At 37.9% G+C, this 24,688-nt stretch overlaps 5 protein-coding genes and 1 pseudogene across 8 annotated transcripts; 1 reads left to right on the top strand and 5 right to left on the bottom strand.

Moving 5' to 3' along the window:
• Positions 30 to 2,074, bottom strand: LOC104763927 (F-box/LRR-repeat protein At3g03030-like). The gene is made up of 3 exons (XM_010487334.2): positions 876 to 2,074; positions 644 to 784; positions 30 to 557 (listed from the first exon to the last, which is right to left on the bottom strand). Exons 1-3 carry the CDS (start codon positions 1,845 to 1,847, stop codon positions 222 to 224), a joined length of 1,449 nt encoding a protein of 482 aa, XP_010485636.1. The 5' UTR covers positions 1,848 to 2,074; the 3' UTR covers positions 30 to 221.
• Positions 2,197 to 4,282, bottom strand: LOC104763926 (annotated as a pseudogene).
• Positions 4,453 to 6,541, top strand: LOC104763925 (peptidyl-tRNA hydrolase 2, mitochondrial-like). 3 transcript variants are annotated; one of them, XR_763705.2, is made up of 9 exons: positions 4,453 to 4,556; positions 4,789 to 5,002; positions 5,108 to 5,166; positions 5,268 to 5,327; positions 5,449 to 5,518; positions 5,685 to 5,754; positions 5,878 to 5,904; positions 5,991 to 6,112; positions 6,216 to 6,540. XR_763705.2 is itself a non-coding variant. In XM_010487333.2 (8 exons), exons 2-8 carry the CDS (start codon positions 4,790 to 4,792, stop codon positions 6,038 to 6,040), a joined length of 549 nt encoding a protein of 182 aa, XP_010485635.1. In that variant the 5' UTR covers positions 4,453 to 4,556; position 4,789; the 3' UTR covers positions 6,041 to 6,541. The 3 variants fall into 3 exon arrangements, 1 of the variants encoding a protein (XP_010485635.1); XR_763706.2 differs by having other exon boundaries at positions 6,213 to 6,540; XM_010487333.2 differs by having other exon boundaries at positions 5,991 to 6,541.
• LOC104763924 (probable calcium-binding protein CML18) lies at positions 6,937 to 7,706 on the bottom strand. The gene has a single exon (XM_010487332.2). The coding sequence runs from the start codon at positions 7,598 to 7,600 to the stop codon at positions 7,103 to 7,105; it is 498 nt and encodes a 165-aa protein (XP_010485634.1). The 5' UTR covers positions 7,601 to 7,706; the 3' UTR covers positions 6,937 to 7,102.
• Positions 7,928 to 8,435, bottom strand: LOC104767306 (probable calcium-binding protein CML18). The gene has a single exon (XM_010491349.2). The coding sequence runs from the start codon at positions 8,327 to 8,329 to the stop codon at positions 7,928 to 7,930; it is 402 nt and encodes a 133-aa protein (XP_010489651.1). The 5' UTR covers positions 8,330 to 8,435.
• Positions 19,390 to 22,204, bottom strand: LOC104763923 (heat stress transcription factor A-1e-like). Of its 2 annotated transcripts, XM_010487331.2 has the most exons (3): positions 21,794 to 22,204; positions 19,601 to 20,804; positions 19,390 to 19,516 (listed from the first exon to the last, which is right to left on the bottom strand). In XM_010487331.2, exons 1-2 carry the CDS (start codon positions 22,025 to 22,027, stop codon positions 19,638 to 19,640), a joined length of 1,401 nt encoding a protein of 466 aa, XP_010485633.1. In that variant the 5' UTR covers positions 22,028 to 22,204; the 3' UTR covers positions 19,390 to 19,516; positions 19,601 to 19,637. The 2 variants fall into 2 exon arrangements, with proteins under 2 accessions (XP_010485633.1, XP_010485631.1); XM_010487329.2 differs by having other exon boundaries at positions 19,390 to 20,804.

The following is a 24,688-nucleotide window of genomic DNA, read 5'->3' as shown; positions in this document are numbered from 1 at the left end:
AATAAGAAGTCAGAAGATGAAAATCAGTCTTGAAAGTATCCCAAAACAATTGGAAAGTTTCTGAAGACTTGAGCAAAATAAGCATGACAATCAGTCTGGCTAAGCCGAGGATAAGGTGCCACCAGCAGGATATTATAATTAAAAGATACACTTAGATGAGATAAGAAAAACAAAGCAAGGATCTGATAAGTCAAATTCCGAGGGGGCTTTATTCAAAGACTTCATGGTTCAGTACACTTGTCACATGGCTCGTAGAGTTGGACATCGCAACTATATAAATCCTTGTACTCTTCTATCATGTCCAAGATAAGATCACACACTTCAGGGTCGGTTCTAAGCTGTGAAGGACCATACTCTTCACTACAGATCTTCATCTCCTTCAAACATGGAAAATTGTCCAAAAAATGCTCTATCAGGTGCATCTCTTTCATTGTTTCTCTGAACTCTTTGATCTGTATCACTTTTACTGGACAAGATTTGAGCGAACGGCCTTTTTCCTTCCGGTATATGCAGTCACAAGCCTCCCCGCATTTGTCTGTCACATGGTGCACGAGACCCTGAGAGCAGAAACGAGACAATATGATTACTGTAAGTACGAAACCGCATGCTTTGTCCAAGTAGTTTCATGGTTTATAGAATTCACCTCAAAGTTTAGGATTTCTAGATTTGGACAATTCCTTAGAAGAGCAGGCACTGCTTGCCATCCTCGGTCGTCGTCACTCTTAATGCCTAACGTTTTGATGTTGTTGAACACAGGCATCGATTTACAGCACAGAGAAAGCACCTGAAACAAGAAAAAAGAAAAAAACACAACTATAACATCTTGCAACCAATATATCTCAACTAGACCAGAAAGAAGAAAGTAAAAAACTGACCTCGAGAGTATCAGAATGCAAGTGAAGTTCCTGAACATTTTGTATGCCCTTTATGAGCTTTACCACATTGCCAAATCGGAGAACAACATCATCATCTGACAAACTGTTACTTGGGGCTCGTATCCGCTCGATTTGATCTTCATCTACTCCAAGGATGATTCGAGCCTTAAGTAAACTTTTCATATTAACCAATGGGTAGTCCTCAGCAACACAATCAGAGTAAGCTAAGGAAAGCAGATTAGGAGTATCAAAAGAAACGCTCTTTGGTTTTCGACAGGCTTTGGGACCGGTGGCGCTAAGAAGTAGCTTATTGAGGGTTGCACATGACACAGTGTCATCAGAATCTATCCACTCAACACCTACCAATCGTAACTCTTCAAGCACAGGGAAAGAAGGAAGCATCAACTCAATCTTATCATCACAAAAGAACCTCCAAGAGTCTATCTCAAGACTTTTAAGCATTGGTAAGAAAGTGCCTTCAGCTCCAGCCCACCAACGAATACCACCAAATTCAGTTTTTAGTCTCAGATTGACTAATGTCTCACTGACGAACATCTCTTGAGGCGGAAAATAATCATCTTTGAACTCGATGGTAAGATCAATGTCCGAGACCCCACGCTGAAGCACTTGAGATAACCAACGATTCACACAAGCTTGAGAAACACCACCACTTTGACACTTGAGGGAGAACTTACGAATTGGAGACGTACCTTGCAAAGCCAATACTCTATCGACAAAACCCATGAAGCTCTCAAGTATATCATCATCATCATCATCATCATCATCATCTCTATCCCACTTACCTTCTTCCAGATAAAGAAACTCAGAGTCGTCAAAATCAAGATTAGGGACAAGTGCAAACTGATTGCGCCACTTCTTTGAGAGAAGAGATGTCAAAGCTGCCTCCTTTGTGGTGAGGAATGACAATATATGACAACGAACATCTTCTGGTAAACTGCTCAACAGATCCATCTTCAAATCAGTTTCACCAAACAGTTCTAATGGTTAATACAAGAGCGGTTTGATTCAAAACCTAATAGCTAACAACAACAACGCAAAAAGAGCAAATTGATTTTGAGACTGTGACACCTAAAACACCAACGATACTGAAAAATGCAAATTTTCGCACAACTAAACTAACACTCTAAATTAGGGCAACTCCTCATTGAGGCGTCCAGTGAACGAGCGAGTCGAAGAAGAGAGAGAGACGGAGTGCTATTAATTTTGAGATTTTTTTATCAATAAAAAATATTAATTGTGATTACTTAACGCGTGTTACTGTTTGAAGAGCAAGTAAACACCAAACCATACGTGTATTGCAATCTCGGAATGGACATTAAACCGAACGAATTAGAACATCTACACGACTTGCCCTATAATCTTGAAATCACCCAAAAACAATTGAAAATTTTGGCAAAACAGGTGCGACATACTGTCTCGCCGAGCCGAGGATCTGATAGTTAAAAGATACACACAGAAAACTAAAAAACGAAACAAAGATCTGATGAGTCAAATTCTGAAGGGGCTTTGGCTTTGTGTAGTCGACGTATGAGACACGTATAGACATTGCAACTATATAACTCCTTGAACTCTTCAATCATCTCCAAGATTTCAGACACTTGAGGGTTTTTTCCAAGTTGTGTAAGGGTATCCTCTTCAATGTAGAGGTTCATCTCTTTCAAACAGGGGAAATAGTCCAAGAAATGCTCGACCATGTTCAACTCTTTCATTGTTACTCCAAACCCTTTAACCTTGACCACTTTCACCGGAGAAGTTGTGAGCGAACTGCCTTTGTCCTTGCGATAAATGCAGCTGCAAGCATCCCCGCATTTATCTGTCACATAGTGCACGAGACCCTGAAAGCAGAAACGAGACAATTCTAAGGTTACTGTAAGTATATATGAAGCTGCATGTTTGGTGGAAGTAGTTTTCATGGTTTATAGTTTTCACCTCAAAGGTTAGGATTTCTAGATGTGGGCAATTCCTTAGAAGAGCAGGCACAGCTTGCCATCCTCGAACCTCTTCACTGTAAATAGCTAAAGTTTTGACATTGTTGAACACAGGCAGAGATTCACAGCATAGAGAAAGCACCTGAAAACAAACAAGTAAGAAACAACCCCAAACCAGACATATTACAATTAACAAACAATATAATAGCAGCAGAGGAAAAAGAATATAATACCTCGAGAGTATCAGGACACAAGTGAAGTTCCCGAACATTTTGTATGCCATTCATGAGCTTCACCAGATTGCCAAACTGGTGAACGACATCATCCTCTAACAGAACATTATTTGGCCCTCTAAGTCGCTTGATCTGATCGTCATTTGCTCTAAGGACGATTCGAGCCAGGGATAAGTTTTTCATATTGACTAATGGATAGTCCTCCGCAACAAAATCAGAGTAGAATAAGGAAATCAGATTTGGAGTATCAAAGGAAATGCTCTTCAGATTTTCAGGGGGGGAAGCCGCTAATAAGTAGGTTAGTGAGGGTTGCACTTGACACAGTTTCATCAGAATCAATCCACTCCATATTAGCCATTCGTAAATCCTCAAGGACAGGGAAACAAGCTGGAAGCATCACCTGAAGCTTATCATCACAAAAAATCCTCCTCGAGAGAACACAAAGACTTTTAAGCATTGGTAAGCAAGTGCCTTCAGCTCCAGTCCACCAGTGAATACCACATGCACTTGCTAGTTTCAGGTTGACTAGTGTCTTAGAGACGAACATCTCCTGAGGCAGATAAGCCTCTCTGATATCAATGGAAAGATCGAGGTCCGACACACCACGCTGCAGAACTTGACAGATCCAACGATTCAGACGAGATTCACAAACACCATCTTTACACTTGAGGGAGAATTTATGAATGGGAGAGTTGGCCTGCAAAGCCAATACCGTATCCACAAAACCCATGAAGCTCTCAAGGATACCGTCTCTTTCCCGCTTACCATCTTCCGGATGAAGAAACTCAGAGTCATCAAAGTCAAGATTAGGGACGAGCGCGAACAGATTGCGCCACTTCTTAGAGAGGACCGAGGTTAAAGCTGCCTCCTTTGTGGTGAGGAACGACAGTATGTGACAACGAACCTCGTCTGGTAAACTGCTCAACAGATCCATTCTTCTCTGCTTCAAAGAAACATACACAACGTTCCTAAGCAAATCAATTTTTACCAAAACAGTTCCACTGGTACTACTACGACTAGAGAGAGGTTGATTCAAACCTAACACTTTAAACAACAACAACGCGATATAGGAAACTCACCTAGAGCAAAATTGATTCTGAGGTTGTGCCTCCCAAAAGACCAGCACTGCAAATTTTTGAGACCGCGAAGCTGAAATTGACTGAAACTGCAAATTTTGTGCGGCGCTCTCTCAAGTCTTCTTCACAAAATTGGGCAGTTCTTTTGTCTAGTGACGAAGAAGAGAAAGACGTTGTAGGGAATTTTTAGGGGTACTTTGGAGATTTTATCAATAAATAAACTAGTCTTTGTTCCTGTGATTTAACTCTTTGTTTATTACTATATTTTTAAAAAGGAGATTAATTGGAAGTTAATACATGTTAAGGATAGAGATATCCGTGTGCCCCCAAACACCATAACAATCGCCGCCGATATCGTTGAAGAAGAAACATGACTTTTTTTTTTTTTGTTCACTGCTCAGCCGCCGGCCCAGAAGAATAAAGGTAACGTATCTTCCCATTAATGATTAATCCTCCCTCGTAGATTTGTTTCTAGATTGCTTTTATTACTTTCTCTTGATCGACCAAATCAATCCCTTATGTCTTGAGGAAGTAGTACTCTGTAGCTCTATCGAATCAATAGCTCCGTTCCCACACAGCCTTTTTTGTTTTCCACATTGATTCAACAACATTGTTTTGAGTTTAAATGAAAAGTTCTGTTCATTGTTTCTTGAAGGATGGTGGATATGATCATGTGGTTAATAATATTAATAAGTGGTTTACTTGTTGGAGCTGCACTTGGATATTTCATCAGCACTTTACAACTAACCCGCAGAATCTTTGTCTCGTCTTCCAAATCTGTCGCCATAAATGCACGACATAAGAAGACTCAATCCAAGGAACCTCTTCAGATAGAGAAACTAGCTGATTTACGAAAAAAATTCAAAATGGTTTCTCTATAGCTCACACTCTGCCTTCTTGTCTTTTGCATTATTGTACCACAGACACCAATATGAATGTTTTGTTGTTGTTGGTGGTGTTATCTATCTGTGTAGGTTTTGGTTGTGAGGAATGATCTTAAAATGGGCAAAGGGAAGATTGCAGCTCAATGCAGGTGATTTTATCATCAAATTCTCTTTTAGTTTTCAATAGCATTTCTTAAATTCCATTATAGTAACTCTTCTCTTTTGGTTTGCATTATATGTATATATGTAGTCATGCAACTTTAGGTTTATACAAGAAACTCCTTCAACGGGCACCAAGAGCCTTGAACAGGTACATCACACCATGCCATAGTAGTCTACTTCAACTATTTTTTTCTTCTCCATAGGCTACAGACGAAATTAACAAATTTTTGTTGTGTTTTCTGCCTATCAAAAATTGATTGCTAATGCAGATGGGAATATTGTGCTCAGCCAAAAGTTGTTGTCAAAATCGAGAGTGAGGCAGAGATGCTAGTTCTCCAAGTGAGTTTACTAAACTTGTGTTATTGCTGAAGAAATATTCTTGCCCTTTGCAAGATTTCTTGAACATTTTTTTTTAACTTACAAAATACATTAATTAGATTGAAAAAAATCATAAGATCTCTTATGTTGACATGTTTCTGTTTAAAAATGTTGTTCTTACCAACAGGAAAGAGCAAAGTCCCTTCAACTACCAACCCATATCACCATTGATGCCGGAAAAACACAGATCGCTCCAAGTGAGTTTCCCATAGTCACTGTCATTTGGAATTCAAGCCATTCTCAAACTTTAAATCCTACTTAACCATAGTCCTGACAATAGAAGAATCTAATGTGTTACTTGTTCTGTTCTTTTTTTCCAGATTCAAGGACAGTAATGGCTATTCTTGGTAAGTTATTATCATCTATGAGTTAAGTAGTAGGAGATATAATATATTGTAGATACAAGTTCTTAATAAGAGTGGTACTTGTGCAGGACCCGTTGATAATGTTGATGAAGTTACAGGTGGACTAAAGCTTATGTAACATAACTCTTGGATTTGACAATTACCACAATGTGGCTGAAGGGAGAGCATGTTATTTTTTCGACATTTCTCGGTGACAAATCTGTTTTCCCTTCTTCTTAACCATTTTATTGGGAATGGTTTTCGAGTAGATAACCCAATTTTTACATGGAACTGTACACTTGTCTTACTAGAAGATAATCATACGACAATTGTCTCAAGAGAGAAGACGGATCCAATATAAATGACAAAGCAACTTCCTGAAATGAAGTGATGAAATGAAGCCACTCGCTGCTTATTGTAACGATCCTTTGAAGCGTACTCTACCCATATATCCGTGCCTACCAGTTAACAAAGTGATTCCATGTTTCAACGTAAAAGCCTATTGACTAAACATTGTATCGAGATGCATGTATAGTTTCCCCCCCCACACTACATCGTTAACAGATAAAAAAATCCTTTAAGCAAGAAATTGACCACATACTGTATTTCTAAATTACTTTCCTTTTAAGACTGGATTTAATTCTGTCTAATTTTTTTTTTTCATCGAATAAATCAGTCAGCTTTGTTTGTGACTTCTTTTGTTTATTGAAGGTCCTTTATGTATCTGGCGCGAAACGTGTACGTGGTGAAGGAAAATGAAGAGGTAAAAGCAAAAACGAATTCTTGAGGGGAAGACGAACCAATTTTATCTTCTCATCATCTTTGAAAACAAGTCGTCATGCGCTTTCTTTTGTTTTTGCGATTGAGAGAGACCTTTCTTCATTATCTCTATGTAAACTAAAGTGGTTAAATCTAGCGACGGATTGAGAACTGACTCACACGCATAGCAGCATCGCAAAGTATTACTTTCCCCCCTAAAGATCGAAACCAACAATGATAGCTTTCTCTTCAAGCTATCGAAATTTCATCAAAGAATATATGAAATTATAAATAACACAAATAATTTCTTTCCATGGAATCATCACGCCTACTACTACTACACACATATACTTCCAAAATGTCTTTGATTTGAGGATGAAGCCAAAAACAAAAAAACAAATATTTCAAACTATTTTTTATATTTATATGTACCTTTGTTTCTTCAACCCCAAGCATTATCAAATGCAGCTGAAGTAATCGCCTGAACAAACTCTTGGAAATCGATACAACCGTCGCCGTCTCGATCTGCTTCCTTGATCATCCCGGTTAACTCCTCCGCCGTCAGCGCGTGACCTAGCTTCGCCATCGAGTGCGCTAGCTCCGCCGCCGTTATGTAACCGTTTCCGTCGCGATCGAACATTTTGAAGATGGCTTTGAGCTGTTCATCCGTGTAAGGACACTTGACCAGATCCGGCTCGACGAGAGCGACGAACTCGGAAAACTCGACCAGACCGTTGTTGTTCCGATCTGCTTTATGGATCAAGGTGTCGAGCTGGTCGTGACTCGGCTTTAAACCGAGAGATCTTAGGAGTGAGCCTAACTCGAGCTCCGTCAAACTCCCATCCTTGTTCTGGTCAAATGATCGGAATATCTCCCGAAGCTCCGCTAATTGCTCGTCGCCTAGTCTCGCCGGCGCCGGTTTCCCTCCGTCGTCACTCATCTCGAATCTGATTTTGAGTTCGGTCAAGCTTCAATGAATAACAACGTTTCTATTTATTTTTCTTGGTTTTTAGAATGATTTTTTTGTATCTTCTTGACAGAGTCAACGACAGGTATGAATGAGATTATGAATTTAAAACAAGTAGGATTGAATTCTTATTAATGTGCAAGCGAATAACTGTTATTATTTAAATCATCTAAATGATTGAGGATGGAATTCGATTTTTTTTTTTAACGATTAATTATTCGAACCTACCTTACTATTGAAACGGTCAACGGTTGTTCGGTGGAGGCAAAAACAGTCGTGCTAACACCTAATTCAAAAACGTTATTTTGCACTTTGGCACTTTGACAATACAAAAAATNGCTTCGCCATCGAGTGCGCTAGCTCCGCCGCCGTTATGTAACCGTTTCCGTCGCGATCGAACATTTTGAAGATGGCTTTGAGCTGTTCATCCGTGTAAGGACACTTGACCAGATCCGGCTCGACGAGAGCGACGAACTCGGAAAACTCGACCAGACCGTTGTTGTTCCGATCTGCTTTATGGATCAAGGTGTCGAGCTGGTCGTGACTCGGCTTTAAACCGAGAGATCTTAGGAGTGAGCCTAACTCGAGCTCCGTCAAACTCCCATCCTTGTTCTGGTCAAATGATCGGAATATCTCCCGAAGCTCCGCTAATTGCTCGTCGCCTAGTCTCGCCGGCGCCGGTTTCCCTCCGTCGTCACTCATCTCGAATCTGATTTTGAGTTCGGTCAAGCTTCAATGAATAACAACGTTTCTATTTATTTTTCTTGGTTTTTAGAATGATTTTTTTGTATCTTCTTGACAGAGTCAACGACAGGTATGAATGAGATTATGAATTTAAAACAAGTAGGATTGAATTCTTATTAATGTGCAAGCGAATAACTGTTATTATTTAAATCATCTAAATGATTGAGGATGGAATTCGATTTTTTTTTTTAACGATTAATTATTCGAACCTACCTTACTATTGAAACGGTCAACGGTTGTTCGGTGGAGGCAAAAACAGTCGTGCTAACACCTAATTCAAAAACGTTATTTTGCACTTTGGCACTTTGACAATACAAAAAATGTTATTTTTTTCTCATATATAAAATATTTTCGACATTTGTAGCTAAGTATGTATGAATCAGATTTTACATGCATGTTTTAGCATGAATGTTCAAATTTTCTTCCAAAGTAATTTTATATCCGTAATATATGGTCTTTATTAATTCTTTTAACAAATAGTACATGTTTAGTCCCAATGTTCATATCCTCTTTCAAATTAATCTATGCATGAATCTATCAAATGTAAATTATTATTTTTATAGTTTTCAGAAATATATATATCAACTGTAAATATGATGTTTCTCAAAAAAAAAAAATGATGTGAATTTATTTCAATTTGATTTGGTTATTAATTTTTCCTCTTTAATAGAGCTCATCATATCTTTAATAGATATAAAGAGTACTCTTTTTTTAAAAAAAAGNAAAAAAAAAAAAAAAAAAAAAAAAAAAAAAAAAAAAAAAAAGAGAGAATAGTAGAATACTGAATACCCTTGATCCCTTGATATAGTAATAAAATTCTTCCACAGTAGCGTATCCCAGACCCTATCACAAATCTCAACAGTCATAGCCCTTCAAGTTCCAAACTTTGCACCGATGCGAAAGATGCCGATGATCAAACCATCTTACCATCGCTTGATACGATACGACATACGTGGTTCGCATAATCGGTGCATCCGTTCGGTGTATGGGAGCCGGAGGCTTTTACCGCGTTCGAGTTTGGCCGAGGCATCTCGAGAGTATATCGGAGGGGGAAACCTCTTTCTCGAAGGAGACACTCTGGGTTAGGTCCGAGCGATGATGAAAGGGTATAGAGACACACAACAAATTGATTCACACTTGGAACGCGCCAAGCCAATGCTTTTCTATTCAATTTTATTAACAAAATTTATCTCTTACAATGATACAATTTTGTCTCGGCCCTCACTCAACCTATTCTACCCAATAGGAATTATCCCGACTAAGAATGAATCTAAGACTTTCTATTTTCTATCTAACACAACATCCTGTGTAGATCTAAGAGAAAAAAAACCAACCCTCTCTTTTATCTATAAGAGAAGAAACCCAACCATCTCTCTTTTCTATCTAAACTCTCACCGATGTAGATCTAAGAGAAAGCAAAAACAATTCTCTGCGCACTTAATCACCTCCCTGATTAACGTCACAGAGAACTGAGAACACACCTTCTAAGCTTTATTTTTCTGGCTTCGAAGTTTACTGTATCAATATTCTAGAGTGTTCAACTTGGCTCGTGGCCTACTCCTAGAATATATATACACGACTTGAGAAACCCTAGAAAGTGAATCTCCAAGTATCAAGGGATAAGGAAACTGTTTGCTCTCATCCTTATCTTTTCCTTATTTATTTAGAGAATATTCTTCATATCTCCAAGGATAAGGAAACTGTTTGCTGCTCAAGTTTATGCTTTCCTTAATTTGCTGTGGAGAATATTCTTCATATCTCCAAGAACAATCTCGTCTCTATCTTCAATGCCAAGTCATCAACTTTCCTCGACACATCATCACATTCTCTCACGTCTTGCCACGTCAGCTCACACATCCACGTCAGCAACTCATGCGCTTGTGATCTGATGCAGTTTCCTGATTGGCATAACACTCTGTTCGGCACAACGATTTGTTCCTCGGAGTGAGTTGTTCCAGAATCTGCATTTACATATGATACATGTTTGATATATATGTCATGTGAACATTTGACGGTTTTAGACTTTTAGTCCATTTGATTATTTAATTTGAACTAAAGAGATGAAACATGTGGAAAATAATCAGGGACACGAATGTAAAGAGGAAGAATGATTTCTATTCCAAGATATAAAGTTTAATATACTTCAGGAATCAGGACGACAAAGAAAAAGTGCATACTTACTTTAAGTGACGACATATGGACTTGTTATTTCGTTTGGTCGTCACGTTTTTCGTTTGATAATTTCATACATCGACAATGCCTAGATGATGCTTTATGCATTTTTATTTTCAATTATAGTATATGGGTGAGCTAAAAGACTTCAACCCATTACTTTAAATAATTTTTTCGAAAAATGAAAAAGAAAGGAAACAAATAAAAACCAGAAGAATATATATATATATTAAATACAATATATGATTTTATATTATTGAACATTATATATCATCTACAAATAAAATTATTTAAATTGAACAAATACTATAGTTACTTGCAAGTTGCAACCAAAACTATAATCTGAAATTTTTAAGTAGATGTTTTTCTGCCCTAGTGACATATTGTGAATCTTGGTAGCAGATTCATTACATGTCAATAATTTTGATGCTTTTAGTAGGAATAAAAACACAAAAAAAAGGAAATATTATTATAAAATGTAAATAAAATTAAGCAAAGCATAAGCAAATTATAAGGAAAAAACTATGAATTGTTTTTTTTTATTTGTTGTATGTAGTTGTGCACAGAAGATTAACTAGATATTATATTTATATTTTTTAAAACCGTAAATTATACATATAGAACCAGCTAATGATTTTAAAAATTTGACAAACAAAATATAATAATAATAATTCAGACTTACAAATCGCAACATTTGACCCGAGAAAGATAAAGAGGAGTAAAAAAACTTTGATAGCAAATATATAAAAATAAATTTAAATCACTAACAATCATTATATTCGGTTGATTAAATTGTTGGAAATTCAGATCATTACACAAATTAAATACAGCTGTGTGATTTGGATTGTAAAAAGGGATGGGAAAAGGTAGCGTCACGCCACCTGGCACTGTACGGCAACAAGGACTGAACAAGTGTGGGCACTTTGTTGTTGTTGACTCTTGTGAAGTCACATGTACGGAGAATCCAACTTCGACGTAGATCACGGTGACAAAGGAAACATCCAAGTGACCCAAGAATTATCTCGTGTTGATGATTGATGAACCGGATCAAAAAGTACAGCTTTAACTCATCTGATTGGTAATATCGTAAAACAATTTTAATTAAAAAAAATAAAATGTCTGGGTGAATAGTAAATACGTGTATGAATCTTAATTATATAAATCGTGTGAATAAAGATGATATCCGTATTTTATATCGTATTCTGCTTTTTTTTCTTTTCTTTATTGTCGTATTTTATATCGTATTGCAATAAATTTCATCCATACTCATTTTCCCTGATTCTTTTCTACGTATTTCATCTCTTAAATTCAAATTCAATAATCTAAAATCGTCAAGTCCAAATCACACACATAATGTCAAGTATCAACAAATCCAAAGTCCACATGATGAAGCAAATTACCAATTACAAGTCATAACATTACATGATAAAGCAAATTACCACTTACAAGTCATTACATTAAACAAATTCTCACATCATGGGGGTTTTAGAAGACAATTTATAACAAGAAAGATCACTTAAAAAAAAAAAAAAAGATGATGTCGGTGTCAACAATGTTTCAACGCCTCTTTGTTTTTTCCCCACAAAAGGTTTATTTGAGTGAAAACAAATTTAGAATTAATTAGTGTTGTTTGTCTTAAGCGGTAAAAAAATTGGAAAAAGAAACACGGGATAATATGTATGGCTTGCGCACAGATGCCATGCCAGTTAAAACCACTTCTTTGATGTTGCAGACGGTGTGTGTATACCATAATTTCAACGAGTATTTTGTCTTCGAAACCATTTATTCTAGAAAATTATAAATACATGAGTAATTTTTCTTTCTTAAACGTTAAAAAGTTAAGGAAAATAATCACGCGGTCATATTACTCATATGACTCATACATGACACATTGACACAACACATCTACTTTGATGTCGTTATTGACTTATTACATTGTTAAGATCAAGAGTTGTGCATGGAACCTGCTCTGTTTCTTAAAAAGAGGTTCATGCCAATGGAGTACAACTAATAATAATAACTCGAACCAGTGCCAACGGATTCAACCATTTCGGTAGACCCCAAACCGGCAAGTTCCTCTGATTTTACACTCTCAAGATGAAGAATGAACTTTGAGAGAGGAGATTGGTGCTTAAACGTGAGTGTCTACTCAAATGTAATAGGAACGCCAGGATGGCCAACCTCTGTTCCGACCCACGCTGTCACTTGCGGCGTGAGCTCCCCATGATCAGGCCAAACCCAAACGCGGTAGAGGTCTTGTCCGTCGCCAATATCCAAAGCCCGCGCCGATGATCTTGACCATGTATGTGAAAGTATGCGACGGTTTTACCTTCACTCCTATGTTCGACATCTCCACCTCCATCACCTTTTTCTGAATCTTCGGCGCCTGTCCACTCATTGTCTAAGAAATTTGTTTCGTAATATGATTATCTCAAAGTTTTATGATTAGGAATAACCTCGCAACCTATCAAAGTGAATGATGAACTATAGGAGATAAAAGGTGGAATCTTTATTGGAGTAGACAACGAATGAGCCCTTGGATCGGCTGGAAAGAGACAGCGCGTGGAGCCATTGAGAGTCACCGATTCTAAAGCAGGAGACACTGCTCCCCCAGAACTTGACGGCCACGATACATTTCTTCGTCAAGGTTGTCAGGGGAAGAGGAGAGAGAGACGTTACAAACCTGAGCAGTCGCCATGAATTTTGAAATGTCAGGAGCATAGATGTAAGGAGTAAGAAGCATCGGGAGGGATATGACTTTGTGAGTGGATCTGGGAGCTGAGGGGTTGAACATGTTGGTGAGATGTACGGTTAGATCATCGTTGTTCATTCTGATCATCCAGCCACGAGAAGATCCGATGTTGCGTGAAAGGTAGATGCTTTCAGGGATCCTCTGGTCTGCCATCGTCACTCGTTTCTGATTCATTGGGTCGTACAAGTTGATATTGGCTATTTTGTCTCCTTTGCTAGCGCGGGGACGGGCGGGAGAGTCTCTGATACCATCAAGTGGGAGTAGCATATATGGAGATGGTGACAAAGATGATGACGTCGTTTCCGTCATCAACAAGCGAACTCCTCTTCGTATCTGACATCGACAAATCACAAATTCATCAGTACACAAAAAAAAACACACAGAAAAGAGAGGGAGGGAGGGGGCTCGATCAAAGAACCCTAACCCGCGATTCTCCGACACCGGCTACTTTCGACATTCTTCTCTTCACCAAAAGCATCGACATTATTGTTGATTGTGTTATCCTCACCCTTCCTCCTCTGTCTCCCCTCCAATTTAGGGTTTGCTTAAACACGAGATTGATTGCTTCGTTTATTGGCTACTTCGGTTGAGGAGCCCCACGTTTTTATATGTTATGATTAAACCCAACACACTGTTTTGCTAATCTGTCTAGCTTTTAGAAAGAAAGTATTGCAAAACCTCAACTTCAATAAGTTCTCTCTCTTATTGATTTAGGTAAAAAATAACTCAAAAACCTAAAGATCTCTCTCTCAATTCTCTAAGGGTTGCCACAACTCAACAACTCCTTATATAGAAAAAAACTCTCAACACAATCCTAAACTCATTAGGAAAGACAAATTTCATTTTCTCTAGAATTGAATAACTTCTAATTTAGTTTTGCATAACTTCTATTTTAGATTTGCTTGGGCTTCAAGCTTATTCCAACATTCTCCTCCTTAAGCTTGAAGCTCTTCTTCACCAAGTCTTGCACTCCCATGAGCTCTCTCATTTCCTTGAACCTCATCTTCTCCAATGGCTTTGTAAGAATGTTGGCCTTCTGTTCTACACCAGGAACATGTTCGACTTCAATCTCTTCATTCTCGACACACTCTCTGATAAAATGGAAACGTCTTTGTATGTGCTTGCTTCTCCCATGGAAAACAGGATTCTTTGTAAGAGAAATCGCAGACTTGTTGTCAATACGAATAATGGCTTTCTTGGCTTCAGTTCGAGTAATCTCACTGAGTATATCTCGCAACCAGATGGCTTGTTTAGTTGCTTCGGTTCCGGCCATAAACTCTGCTTCACACGAGGATAGAGCCACTACGTCTTGCTTCTGTGAACACCAAGAGATAGGTCCATCTCCTAAGTAGAAAATGTGGCCAGTTGTGCTCCTTCCGTCATCAGGATCAATACTCAAACTGCTATCACTATACCTGATGAGTCTTGGAACCTTTACTTGTTTCTCAAAAACCAGTCCAAGCGATGTTGTCCCTTTTAAATATCTCAGACATTGTCTCATTGCAGCTCCGTGTGACTCTCTAGGACTATGCATATACCTGCTCAAGACACCTACACAATATGACAAGTCAGGCCTCATATGAATCAAATATCGTAGACAGCCTACCTTCTTCCTAAAGTCTGTAGCATCAATCTCTTTCTCGTTTTCAGCTTTTGACAATTGAAGCCCGACTTCCATTGGTATATGAACCGGGTTGCAGTCTAGCATTCATGTTTCTTCTAGGATTTTTTGAGCATACCTCCTCTGACTTAGCACAATTCTACCTTCATATTGAGTCACTTCTATCCCAAGATAATAAGTTAACTTCCCGAGGTCACTCATTTCAAATTTAGTAGCCATCTCCCTCTTAAATTTGTAAATGATAGACTTATCTGTTCCTGTGACAAAGAGATCATCCACATAAACCGCAATGACAAGGTAGTGTTCGTTCTCTGTTTTTCGATAGACCGTTGACTCTTTTGAACATTTTTTGAACTGAAGCTCTTCAAGAATTTGATTCAGCTTATTGTTCCAAGCCCTTGGAGCTTGTCTCAATCCATACAACGCCTTGTTGAGTCTGTAAACCTTTTCTTCGCTCCCCTGCTTCTCGAATCCATCATGTTGTGAAACGTAGACAGTCTCTTGAAGCTCTCCGTGGAGGAATGCCGTTTTCACATCCAAGTGGTGAATCTCCCAACCATTTGCTGCTTCGAGGTTTACAAGTAACCTTATGGTTTCAATTCGTGCCACCAGAGCAAATACTTCCTCAAAATCGATTCCATATTGTTGCACATATCCCTTAGCAACAAGGCGAGCTTTATGTTTATTAATGCTTCCGTCAGAGTTTCTCTTCAACTTGAAAATCCATTTGAGTCCAATAGGTGTTGTTCCAATAGGAAGATCAACAAGATCCCACGTCTGATGTTTCTCAATTGAAGTGATCTCGTCTTCACATGCATTAAGCCATTCTTTCGATCCTTTTGCCTCCATAAAATTTCTTGGTTCATTATTCAGACACAAAAGAAGTGTTTCTCCTTCTTCTTCAGCAAGTAGAACGTAGTCATCAAGATATTTTGGCTTGTTGGTTTGTCTCTGACTTTTTCTCAGCATTGGCGGATTGTTTTATGCAATTTCATCTCCTAGTTCTTACTCTGCAACTTCCGGTAGAACTCTGTGGTTCTCTGCTTCCTCATCATCATCTCCATTATCATTGTTCTCTGTTTCTGTCTGTTCTACATCATTACTATTGGTTTCTTCTCCAGTCATGATTCCATGATTTCCAAATTCACCAATTGTAATAGTAAAGCTTCCGTCTCCATCTCGCTCAGATTGATTTTTTCTCCAATTCCATCCTTTTGACTCATCAAATATCACATCCCGACTTACAACAATTCGTCTTGTTTGTGGATCGAGTAATTTGTATGCCTTTGAGCCGGGCTCTGTTCCCAAGTGCACCAACATCCTAGATCGATCATCTAGTTTCTTTAGAAGTTGCGAATCAACTTTTGCATAGCTGATGCAGCCAAAAATCCGTAAATGATCAATCTGTGGTTTCTGCTTCTTGAAGACTTCGTATGGAGTCTTGTCCGTAAGAGCCCTTGTAGCTATTCTATTCAACAGATACGTTGAATGTCTCACTGCTTCTCCCCAGAGATAGCTTGGTACTCTCATGTGCTTCAAAATGCTCCTTGTCATCTCCATCATAGTTCTGTTTCTTCGTTCTACTATGACGTTTTGTTGTGGTGAGTATGGTGCAGTAATATGTCTCTGAATTCCGGCATTTTTACAGTACTCATTGAACTCATGTGAAGTAAATTCACCTCCTCTATCTGTTCTAAAGGTCTTAATCTGAGCTCCTGTTTCCTTCTCAACAAGATTCTTGAAATTTTTGAATTTCTCAAATGCAGAACTCTTCTCCTTTAGTAAAGCTGTCCACATATAGCGTGAGTGATCATCAATGAGAACAAAGATAAATCGATTCCCAGAAGCTGTACTTGGAGTTATTGGACCACATAAATCCCCATGTACTAGTTCTAAGATTTTAGAGGCTCTGTATGAAGTGGCTTGCGGAAAGGTTCTTCTTGTTTGTTTCCCAAAGATACAGGAGCCGCAAATTTCTCTCTCAAACGTGACATGTGGTAATCCTTGAACTAGCTCTCTCTGCTTCATAGATTTGATGGTTTCCAAATTTATGTGCCCAAGACGTGCATGCCAACGGTTTGACTCACTAATGGATGACAAGTTCAGACACGCATTGTCATGAAAGTTCATACACACTTTGTATAATCTATTTTTTTATCTTGGTGTTGTTGCAAGTAATTTCCCGTTTGCATCTCTCATTGTAAGATATCTTCCCTTTAATCTTATATCACAACCTGCGTCTGTTGCCTGTCCCAAGCTGATGATATTGCTCTTTAAATCTGGGATGTAATACACATCTGTCATGATTCTAGGTTCACCATTCATGTCAATAAGTGAGATTGACCCTTTCCCTTTTATATCAACGCGAGAGTCATCTCCAAATCTCACTTTCCCTGTAACTGATTCATCGATTTTTTCAAAATACCTCTTGTCTCCTGTCATGTGGTTGTTTGCACCATTGTCAAAGTACCATATGTTCTCTTCCCCTGTGTGTGTCTCAAACTGGCTTGGTATGCAACGTTTTTCATTGAGAAAAACAATCTCATGCATCATGAGTTCATCGGCATCTTGAGTGTTATTAGTTGCTGATTCTTGAGCCTCTTGTAGCTTTAAGAGACGGTCATGACAATCAAAAGCGAAGTGGCCTAACTTGTCACATCGAAAACAAGTAATACGTGAAGCGTCTCTTACCGTATTATGTCGTCCTCTTCCTCTTCCTCTGTTAAAACGACCACCACGACCTCTGTTTGTGTATTTACGTATGTTTTGAATCTCCGAATTCGCATACATGAGTTTGGTTTGGTCATCTTGCACATTCTTTGCAGCAATGATCCTCTCTTCATATGTCTTAAGCCTTCCTATAATGTCTTCAAAAGTAGTGGTATTAAGGTTTAATACCTGTTCTAGCGAGGCGACTATATGTATGAACTTTGGAGGAAGACAATTAAGGAACTTCTTAACCATCTTTGATTCCTCTATAACTACTCCGAGAGAAGCTGACTTTGATGCAATCTCTGCAATCTTTCCTCCAAATTCATCTATTCTCTCCGTATCCTTCATCTTCAATTTCTCAAAATCAGCCATAAGTGTCTGCAGCCGAGCCTCTTTGACTCGTTCAGCTCCCACATGTCTCGATTTTATGGAATCCCACACTTTCTTTGTCGAGTCCAAGTCTCCTATTTGCAGAACAAGCGCTTCTGGTATTGACTGAAATAGAAAGGCTATAGCCGTGTTGTTCTTCTTGCAATCTACTTCCTCTGTTTCAGGCTCAATAGCCTCCCAAACTTCATGACATCGTAAAGCTGCTTTCATTCTTAATGCCCACACGGTGTAGTTGGTGGTGTTTAGCATCGGACAGAGGATAGAAGTGGATCCTCCTCCATCCTTTGGTTTTGCTGGGACCAGTGCTCCTTCCTCCATTGCTCCCAAGGAAATCGCAACGCTCTGATACCAAATCTAGCTTTTAGAAAGAAAATATTGCAAAACCTCAACTTCAATAAATTCTCTCTCTTAATGATTTAATGATTTAGGTAAAAAATAACTCAAAAACCTAAAGATCTCTTTCTCAATTCTCTCTAAGGGTTGCCACAACTCAACAACTCCTTATATAGGAAAAACTCTCAACACAATCCTAAACTCATTAGGAAAGACAAATTTCCTTTTCTCTAGAATTGAATAACTTCTAATTTAGTTTTGCATAACTTCTATTTTAGATTTGCTTGGCCTTCAAACTTATTCCAACAATTTGTTCTGTTTTTCTCGCAGAATCGATATGTTCAGAATACTTTCATTGTTCACAACTTGAACTTCGCAACGGTTTATCTTATAGTATCAAGATATGTCAAGATCCCAGAAGTTCCTGTTACTACTTACTTAGTTAATTATATTGAACCAGACAGGCGAGCAAGTTGAAAAGAACTAAATAGAACACAACCAGACAATTTAGTCATTTAGACATCTCATGAGCAAAACAAAAAAAAAGTGATGATAAAAACCCATGATCAGTTACATCAGTAGTATCCTAAATACAACATCAGACCAAACTAACTGTTAAGACGGTTCGGGTAAACAAGTTTCTATTTTTTTTTCTGTTAAGACGCATCTCTTGTGTGGTTCTGAGAAGAAACTGCTTGATTCTAAATTACATATGTGTGTACCAGTAATGGTTTTTAGGGAGATTAGGATTCTCAAAGACAGAACAATGCAGAGACAGAGTCACAAAGTATACTCATAAAGACATTGCTTACGACAGAACTAATATAGTCATTGCTGAAGCTATATATTTTCACGCATATCATGTTTTGGGTATCTAAGGGTTTGATTGTTTACAAACAAGGATCTCTATCAGAGGCATCGTTATTCTCAATCTTCATAAAGACATACACAAGAACAGAAGCATATCTCACTTTGGAGCATCTCCTTATCCATTAAGTGTAACAAGCAGAGATTTTTTTCCCAAGTGCAATGCAAAAAAATCAGAAGGCAATATTTCTCTTATTTTATTACACATTAACAAGAATCAGAGTTACACCAATTTTGATACATACACATACCGTCATATTCTTTTTGTTATTGCGACTCACACAAAATCATAACCCATCTGCGAGAACAAGAAGACGGGTTTTGAACAAAGATTCTGGAAACTGTGTGGTTTATAACTCGTCAATAAAGAAAGACTAATAACCTCTTGAGGAAAGATTGTGAATTCATGGTGATTTCTCTCATTTTCTGAGAGCATCTGATGTGAGAAGTCCCATCTGTTCAGTAAGATGGTTCATCTGTTGGTTCTTGCTCCACCCGTTACTCAGGCTTGATTGTAATTCTAGGTGCTCCATTATCAGTTCATTGTCCACTGATCCTGAGATCAGCTCATCTGTGTCACCAATCACTGGGGTCTCACCAAGGAACTGTCCCCAAAAAGAATCTTGGACTTCAGGAAGTAACTCATTTATAACACCAGCTTCTAGTTCGATTGGGCCATCCAAAACAGCCATTATTGGATCCAAACACTCTCCATTATCTATCTCACATCCAACAAAATCCAAATTTGAACTACCTGAAGCTGCTGCTCCTTGCGTTGGAGCTAAGAGATCACCTTGAGAATAAGGCAAAGTTGTCTCCAGGACTTGATTTGTTTCACAAGGGTCGTGATACTTCATTGCAGGATATAAGCTTGCAGCAGGATTGGATGAAACATCAGCCAATGTAACTCCAGATGATCCATTTGAGGAGCTCCCATTGTCTGAAATGTTTGAACTTGGAACATCGCCCAAAAGAAAGCTGCCATGGTTGCTCGAGAGAGATTCATGGCTAGGTGAATTACTCATCTGCTGTATCTGTTGGAGCATAGTGTTTGCTGCGTCGTTCATGGATGACTGATATCTCACAATCTGGCGGCTAAGAAGACCATTAACCCCATGACAGCCTGAATTCTTCTGGTCCTCAACAGGTAGCCTCCTCTTTTTGTTGCTTTCAGAAATGTGTTGGTTTGCCTCATTACTCTGCTGGGAGAACTGGTTTAAGAAACCAGGACTTTGAACAGCCTTTGCTAGAAAGGACATCATCTGTTGCTGCTTCTGCTCCATCACATGAACTTTCTGCCCCACGTTTTGCAGATGATGTTCGGTAACTTGTTGTTGCTGCCTTAATCTTACAAGTTCCTGCATAAGGACGTTCTTATCCCGTTGGAGTCTGTCCACTTCTTCTTCAAGTCCAAACTTGCCCACTTCAACGCATGCACCAACAGATGAGTGCTGAACTTGAGGTTGTTGTTGGGGCTGCACTTGGGCAGGTTTACGCCGGACAATACTCTTAAGTATTTGTTTTTGGCCTCTTAAAAAGCCCTCATTTGCAAATTCCCAACGATCTGGATCAACTTTTCTGAAGCCCTGAAAACATGATGCATTAAGAATGGAACAGAACAGTCATCAACCAGAAGAAGATAGGAAGCCAGCATAGAAGAGTTGTACAGAGAAAAACATAAAGACCATTGAATACTTCAAAAGAAAACTAATTCTAGAGATATTATAATAAGATAAAATCTCTTCATTGTGTGTCCTAACTGCAGCACCCAAGTACTATGGTGCAAGAAAACTAATAGTTCTTAGTGTATGGGCATGTACCTGGACGAACAAATACAAACGACTAAAGTGGGACTACTGATAGAAATTTTGTTTTGTGACTTAGAGCTACTGGCCAGAAATGGAACTGCAGAGTCAACCAATCTTCAGATACATATGAGGACATATCCAAACAAGCCTGCAAAGTTGGTGAACCTTTTGGTAAGTAGGAAAAGCAGAGAACAACAGGACGAAAACAAAGCCATGGAACAGAGTATTCTTTTCTTGCTTTTGTTTGACCCAAGAAAAATCATTTTGTAAAATGGGATGAGAAAGTTCATTCCAGCCTAACAGATGCAGATGCAGCTTTAGAAACTTAGAAAACCAAAAACATATATTCCTGCAGTCCACGAGGTATACATGCACACAAAACTACTGAAAAGTAATCTGCAAAACAAATATGTAAAATCATGTTGCACGAGTTTGTGAGAAGGCACAAAGAGACATAGATCCAATTCTTCAACGACGAGACACAGTAAGTGCAACTAACACAACCTAATAGACGTGCATAGTTCAACAAGTATATAGGAACATCAATCAGCAGGATCATTCCAAACACTACTAGTAGGAGTTGACTTCTCCCAAAACCATTCGTAAGTTATAATTATCAGTAACTAATAACACTTAAAATCCTATTCACTCGTTCATAGACAGAATCAGCAACTTGATTGAACCAAAACAAGAGAGGAAAATTAAGATTCCCCCAAATCGAACTAGGAAAAAAAAAGAATCGAAATCGATGGATGCTGCTAACTCACATAAGTATTGAGCTGTCTGACGAAGCTGGAGAAATTGTTGTGCTTGAAATACTTGGGAAGAAACTGTTTGGCGAACTCAGGCACGTTCCAAACAACGAAGCTGTTGTTCCCGCTGCTCCAAGACACCACGTCATCCGTCAGTGGATCGTCAACCATATCGTAGGTTTTACTCAGAAAAGGCGGAATAGATCCCCCCGTCACCGCCGTCGGTACAGATTCGCAAATCGATCCCATTCAAAATTTTCGTAATTGATTCGATTGATTACCCTCAACTTCACAACGAGGAGATCGAGTTCGAGATTCACTACTCGGTTCTACGCAAAAAACCAACAGAGATATTAATTGGAAGATCTTCTCTTAGCGACGAAGAGAAGAGAAGAGAAGAAGAAGCTCTCTCTATACTTATTTTAACTCTGCAAATAGCTTCACCATCTCTGCTCCTTTTATTTATACAGTTGAATTTTTTAATTCCAGAAAGCGGTGGAATTGCTCAGAGTGCTCTAACGTGGCTTAATCTTCACCGTTCATCTGATTTCCTCTCCACTGTCCGATTATTAAATTAATTTAGTTTTTTTGTGTGTTAAAGATAAGAAATACCACGTGGGCCGGACTTACGTGTTCTGTCCTTTTTTTTTTAATATAAAAAAAGTACGTACCTGGTCTTTTTCTCTAGTAACGTATCTGGTCCTCAGCTCTCTTTTTTTCATACGTGGCACTGGACTCGCGTTTTATCATTGGACCAGAATATACGTTTACTGTATTGATTTTTTATTATTCGCGTTTGCGTTAACCTCTGCGTTTCACGTTTCTGCTCTAATGAAAACGTTGAGTCTCTCTTCTGATTGCCACCGTGGAAGACCAATACAATTTATTCTTTTTAATGGAGTTTTTTGTTTTTAATGTTGAATCTTTGTCTTTTTCTTTTTTAGTGGGAGGGAATATTTTAAGATTTTATCATAAAGTTATGTTGGTAACGAATAAATCATATGATTCGAAAGTACAAAATTTAATCTAGTATACAAACACATAATATAGTACTACTACTCCTTTTATATAAGAGGCACGTGGTTTGATCGTGGTAAAGCACGTGAGCCCCAAGATGCTTCACTTGAAACGAGAAAAAGACCCAAGAGACAGAGGAGAAGGCAAAGCAAGGTAAAGGGACCTTTATTTTTTCCCATTCGCTCGAAACTCGATTCTTGATTGATTCCTTCGGCGACGACTAGCCAATCAAATTCAATCCCAGATTGGTTCCGGATCCGATTTAGTTCAACGGGTCGAGTCGAAAGATATTTTAATTAACTAACAAAATACTAATAGGTAATAACACATAAAATAGACTCTCAACTATCATATCATTTATTTTCTGTTGTCACGTTAGCATTTTGTACGTTAGCATTTTGTTAGTATAGTTGCAAATTTTCAACTTTCATATAGTTTTTCATTTTTTTTCTTTCAAACATCTAATGCATTATAAAAATATTTTACTTATGTTTTGTTTATATTTTGTATATGTTTTGCTTATTTTTTTGTTAATATCTATTCAACATTTCAAAGAACCAAAAAATGACTAATTTGCTATCATATATAAACAATCACACCTACAATTTATATTTATATAGAATTTAATTTAAACTATACTCAATGTATCAAACAATCAAATAATTTCTATTTATATAGATGATTTTATCATAGTCACAAAAATAATATAAATATATAAATAATTAAAATACATATCATCTACATATCTTATGGATAACCATCTATATATATATTATTTATAAAATTTTTTAAAAAACAAAACCATTTTTTTCGCGCCTATATGAACTTAAGCACGACACTGATCCTGAGGACGCCGGCAGCACCTCAAGGGAAAGCATGAACGTCGAGATAGGAGATTGGTGGTGGAAAGTAAACGTGTGATCGAATTTGGGATTACTAGTCACGGACAAGACCCATGTTGTCTTCTCCGACGACATAGTATCCAGATGCTCCGGTCAAATCCATACACGGTAGAAGGCAGCTTGGACTCCTACTTGCGGACCAAATGCATCGATTATGCGAACCACGTATTTCGTCTTAAGCGATGGTACGAAAGAGAGTTAGAAGGAGTTGTAAAAACGAGGATCAAGAAAACAAAATAAGAATTTACTAAATAAAAGAAATGATTTAAAAGCTGTTAGTAACCTTCACTGCTTTGTTCTTCATCTTTGCAATCATTTTCTTCTAGCATTGTTTACTGAATGCTTTATGTGATTTCTTTTATGAATTCTATGCAGATTGCTATGAGCTGAATGATTCATTAAGATTAAATGATATACATTATATATATAGACATGCATGTACACTAGGGAGTCTAGGGTTAAACTATGTATAAATTACTATTGTAGTCCCTAATTAATTTATCCATATCCTTACACTCCCGATTGTAGTAAAATATGCATGTTAACGCATTCTTAATTAGATTAATAAATAAAAAAAATCAAGTGGAGCTAGCTAACGATCATTAAAACTTAGCAAAAAAAAAAATTCAGACTTACAAATTGCAACATTTGACTCGAGAAATATAGAGAAGAAGAAACTAACTCTGATAGCATATATAAAATTAAATTTTCAGATCACCAACAATCATTATTTTTGGTTGATTAAAATTATTGGAAATTCAGATCATTACACAAATTAAATACAGTGTGATTTAGTATGGTAAAACTAGTTCATTGATTTTGAAAGAGTACAAAGTGATCAGAGCCCAATTACACCAACAGCAGAAGCCGAATAATCAACCCAATCAAAATTTACAACAAAAAAAAAAAATACCCATCTCCACCGATCAGAGAACATCAATTTTCGTCAGGGGTTCCGAATTTGGTCTTTTTTTTTTTTTTTTTTTTTTTT

Source organism: Camelina sativa, chromosome 19, assembly GCF_000633955.1.
Source record: "Camelina sativa cultivar DH55 chromosome 19, Cs, whole genome shotgun sequence".
NCBI classification, from domain to species: domain Eukaryota; kingdom Viridiplantae; phylum Streptophyta; class Magnoliopsida; order Brassicales; family Brassicaceae; genus Camelina; species Camelina sativa.
Note: the sequence above shows the minus strand (reverse complement) of the source record. Positions and strands in the feature narration are given on the sequence as shown.

Excerpts from the sequence above, each read along its gene's own strand:
- LOC104763927 (XM_010487334.2), bottom strand. The coding sequence starts at position 1,847 with ATGGATCTGTTGAGCAGTTTACCAGAAGATGTTCGTTGTCATATATTG. Across the intron at positions 785-875 it reads TGCATTCTGATACTCTCGAG|GTGCTTTCTCTGTGCTGTAA; the intron begins GTCAGTTTTTTA and ends TTCTTGTTTCAG. Across the intron at positions 558-643 it reads TAGAAATCCTAAACTTTGAG|GGTCTCGTGCACCATGTGAC; the intron begins GTGAATTCTATA and ends TTCTGCTCTCAG.
- LOC104763925 (XM_010487333.2), top strand. The coding sequence starts at position 4,790 with ATGGTGGATATGATCATGTGGTTAATAATATTAATAAGTGGTTTACTT. Across the intron at positions 5,167-5,267 it reads AAGATTGCAGCTCAATGCAG|TCATGCAACTTTAGGTTTAT; the intron begins GTGATTTTATCA and ends GTATATATGTAG. Across the intron at positions 5,519-5,684 it reads CAGAGATGCTAGTTCTCCAA|GAAAGAGCAAAGTCCCTTCA; the intron begins GTGAGTTTACTA and ends TCTTACCAACAG.
- LOC104763924 (XM_010487332.2), bottom strand. The coding sequence starts at position 7,600 with ATGAGTGACGACGGAGGGAAACCGGCGCCGGCGAGACTAGGCGACGAG.
- LOC104763923 (XM_010487329.2), bottom strand. The coding sequence starts at position 22,027 with ATGGGATCGATTTGCGAATCTGTACCGACGGCGGTGACGGGGGGATCT. Across the intron at positions 20,805-21,793 it reads TCAGACAGCTCAATACTTAT|GGCTTCAGAAAAGTTGATCC; the intron begins GTGAGTTAGCAG and ends TCATGTTTTCAG.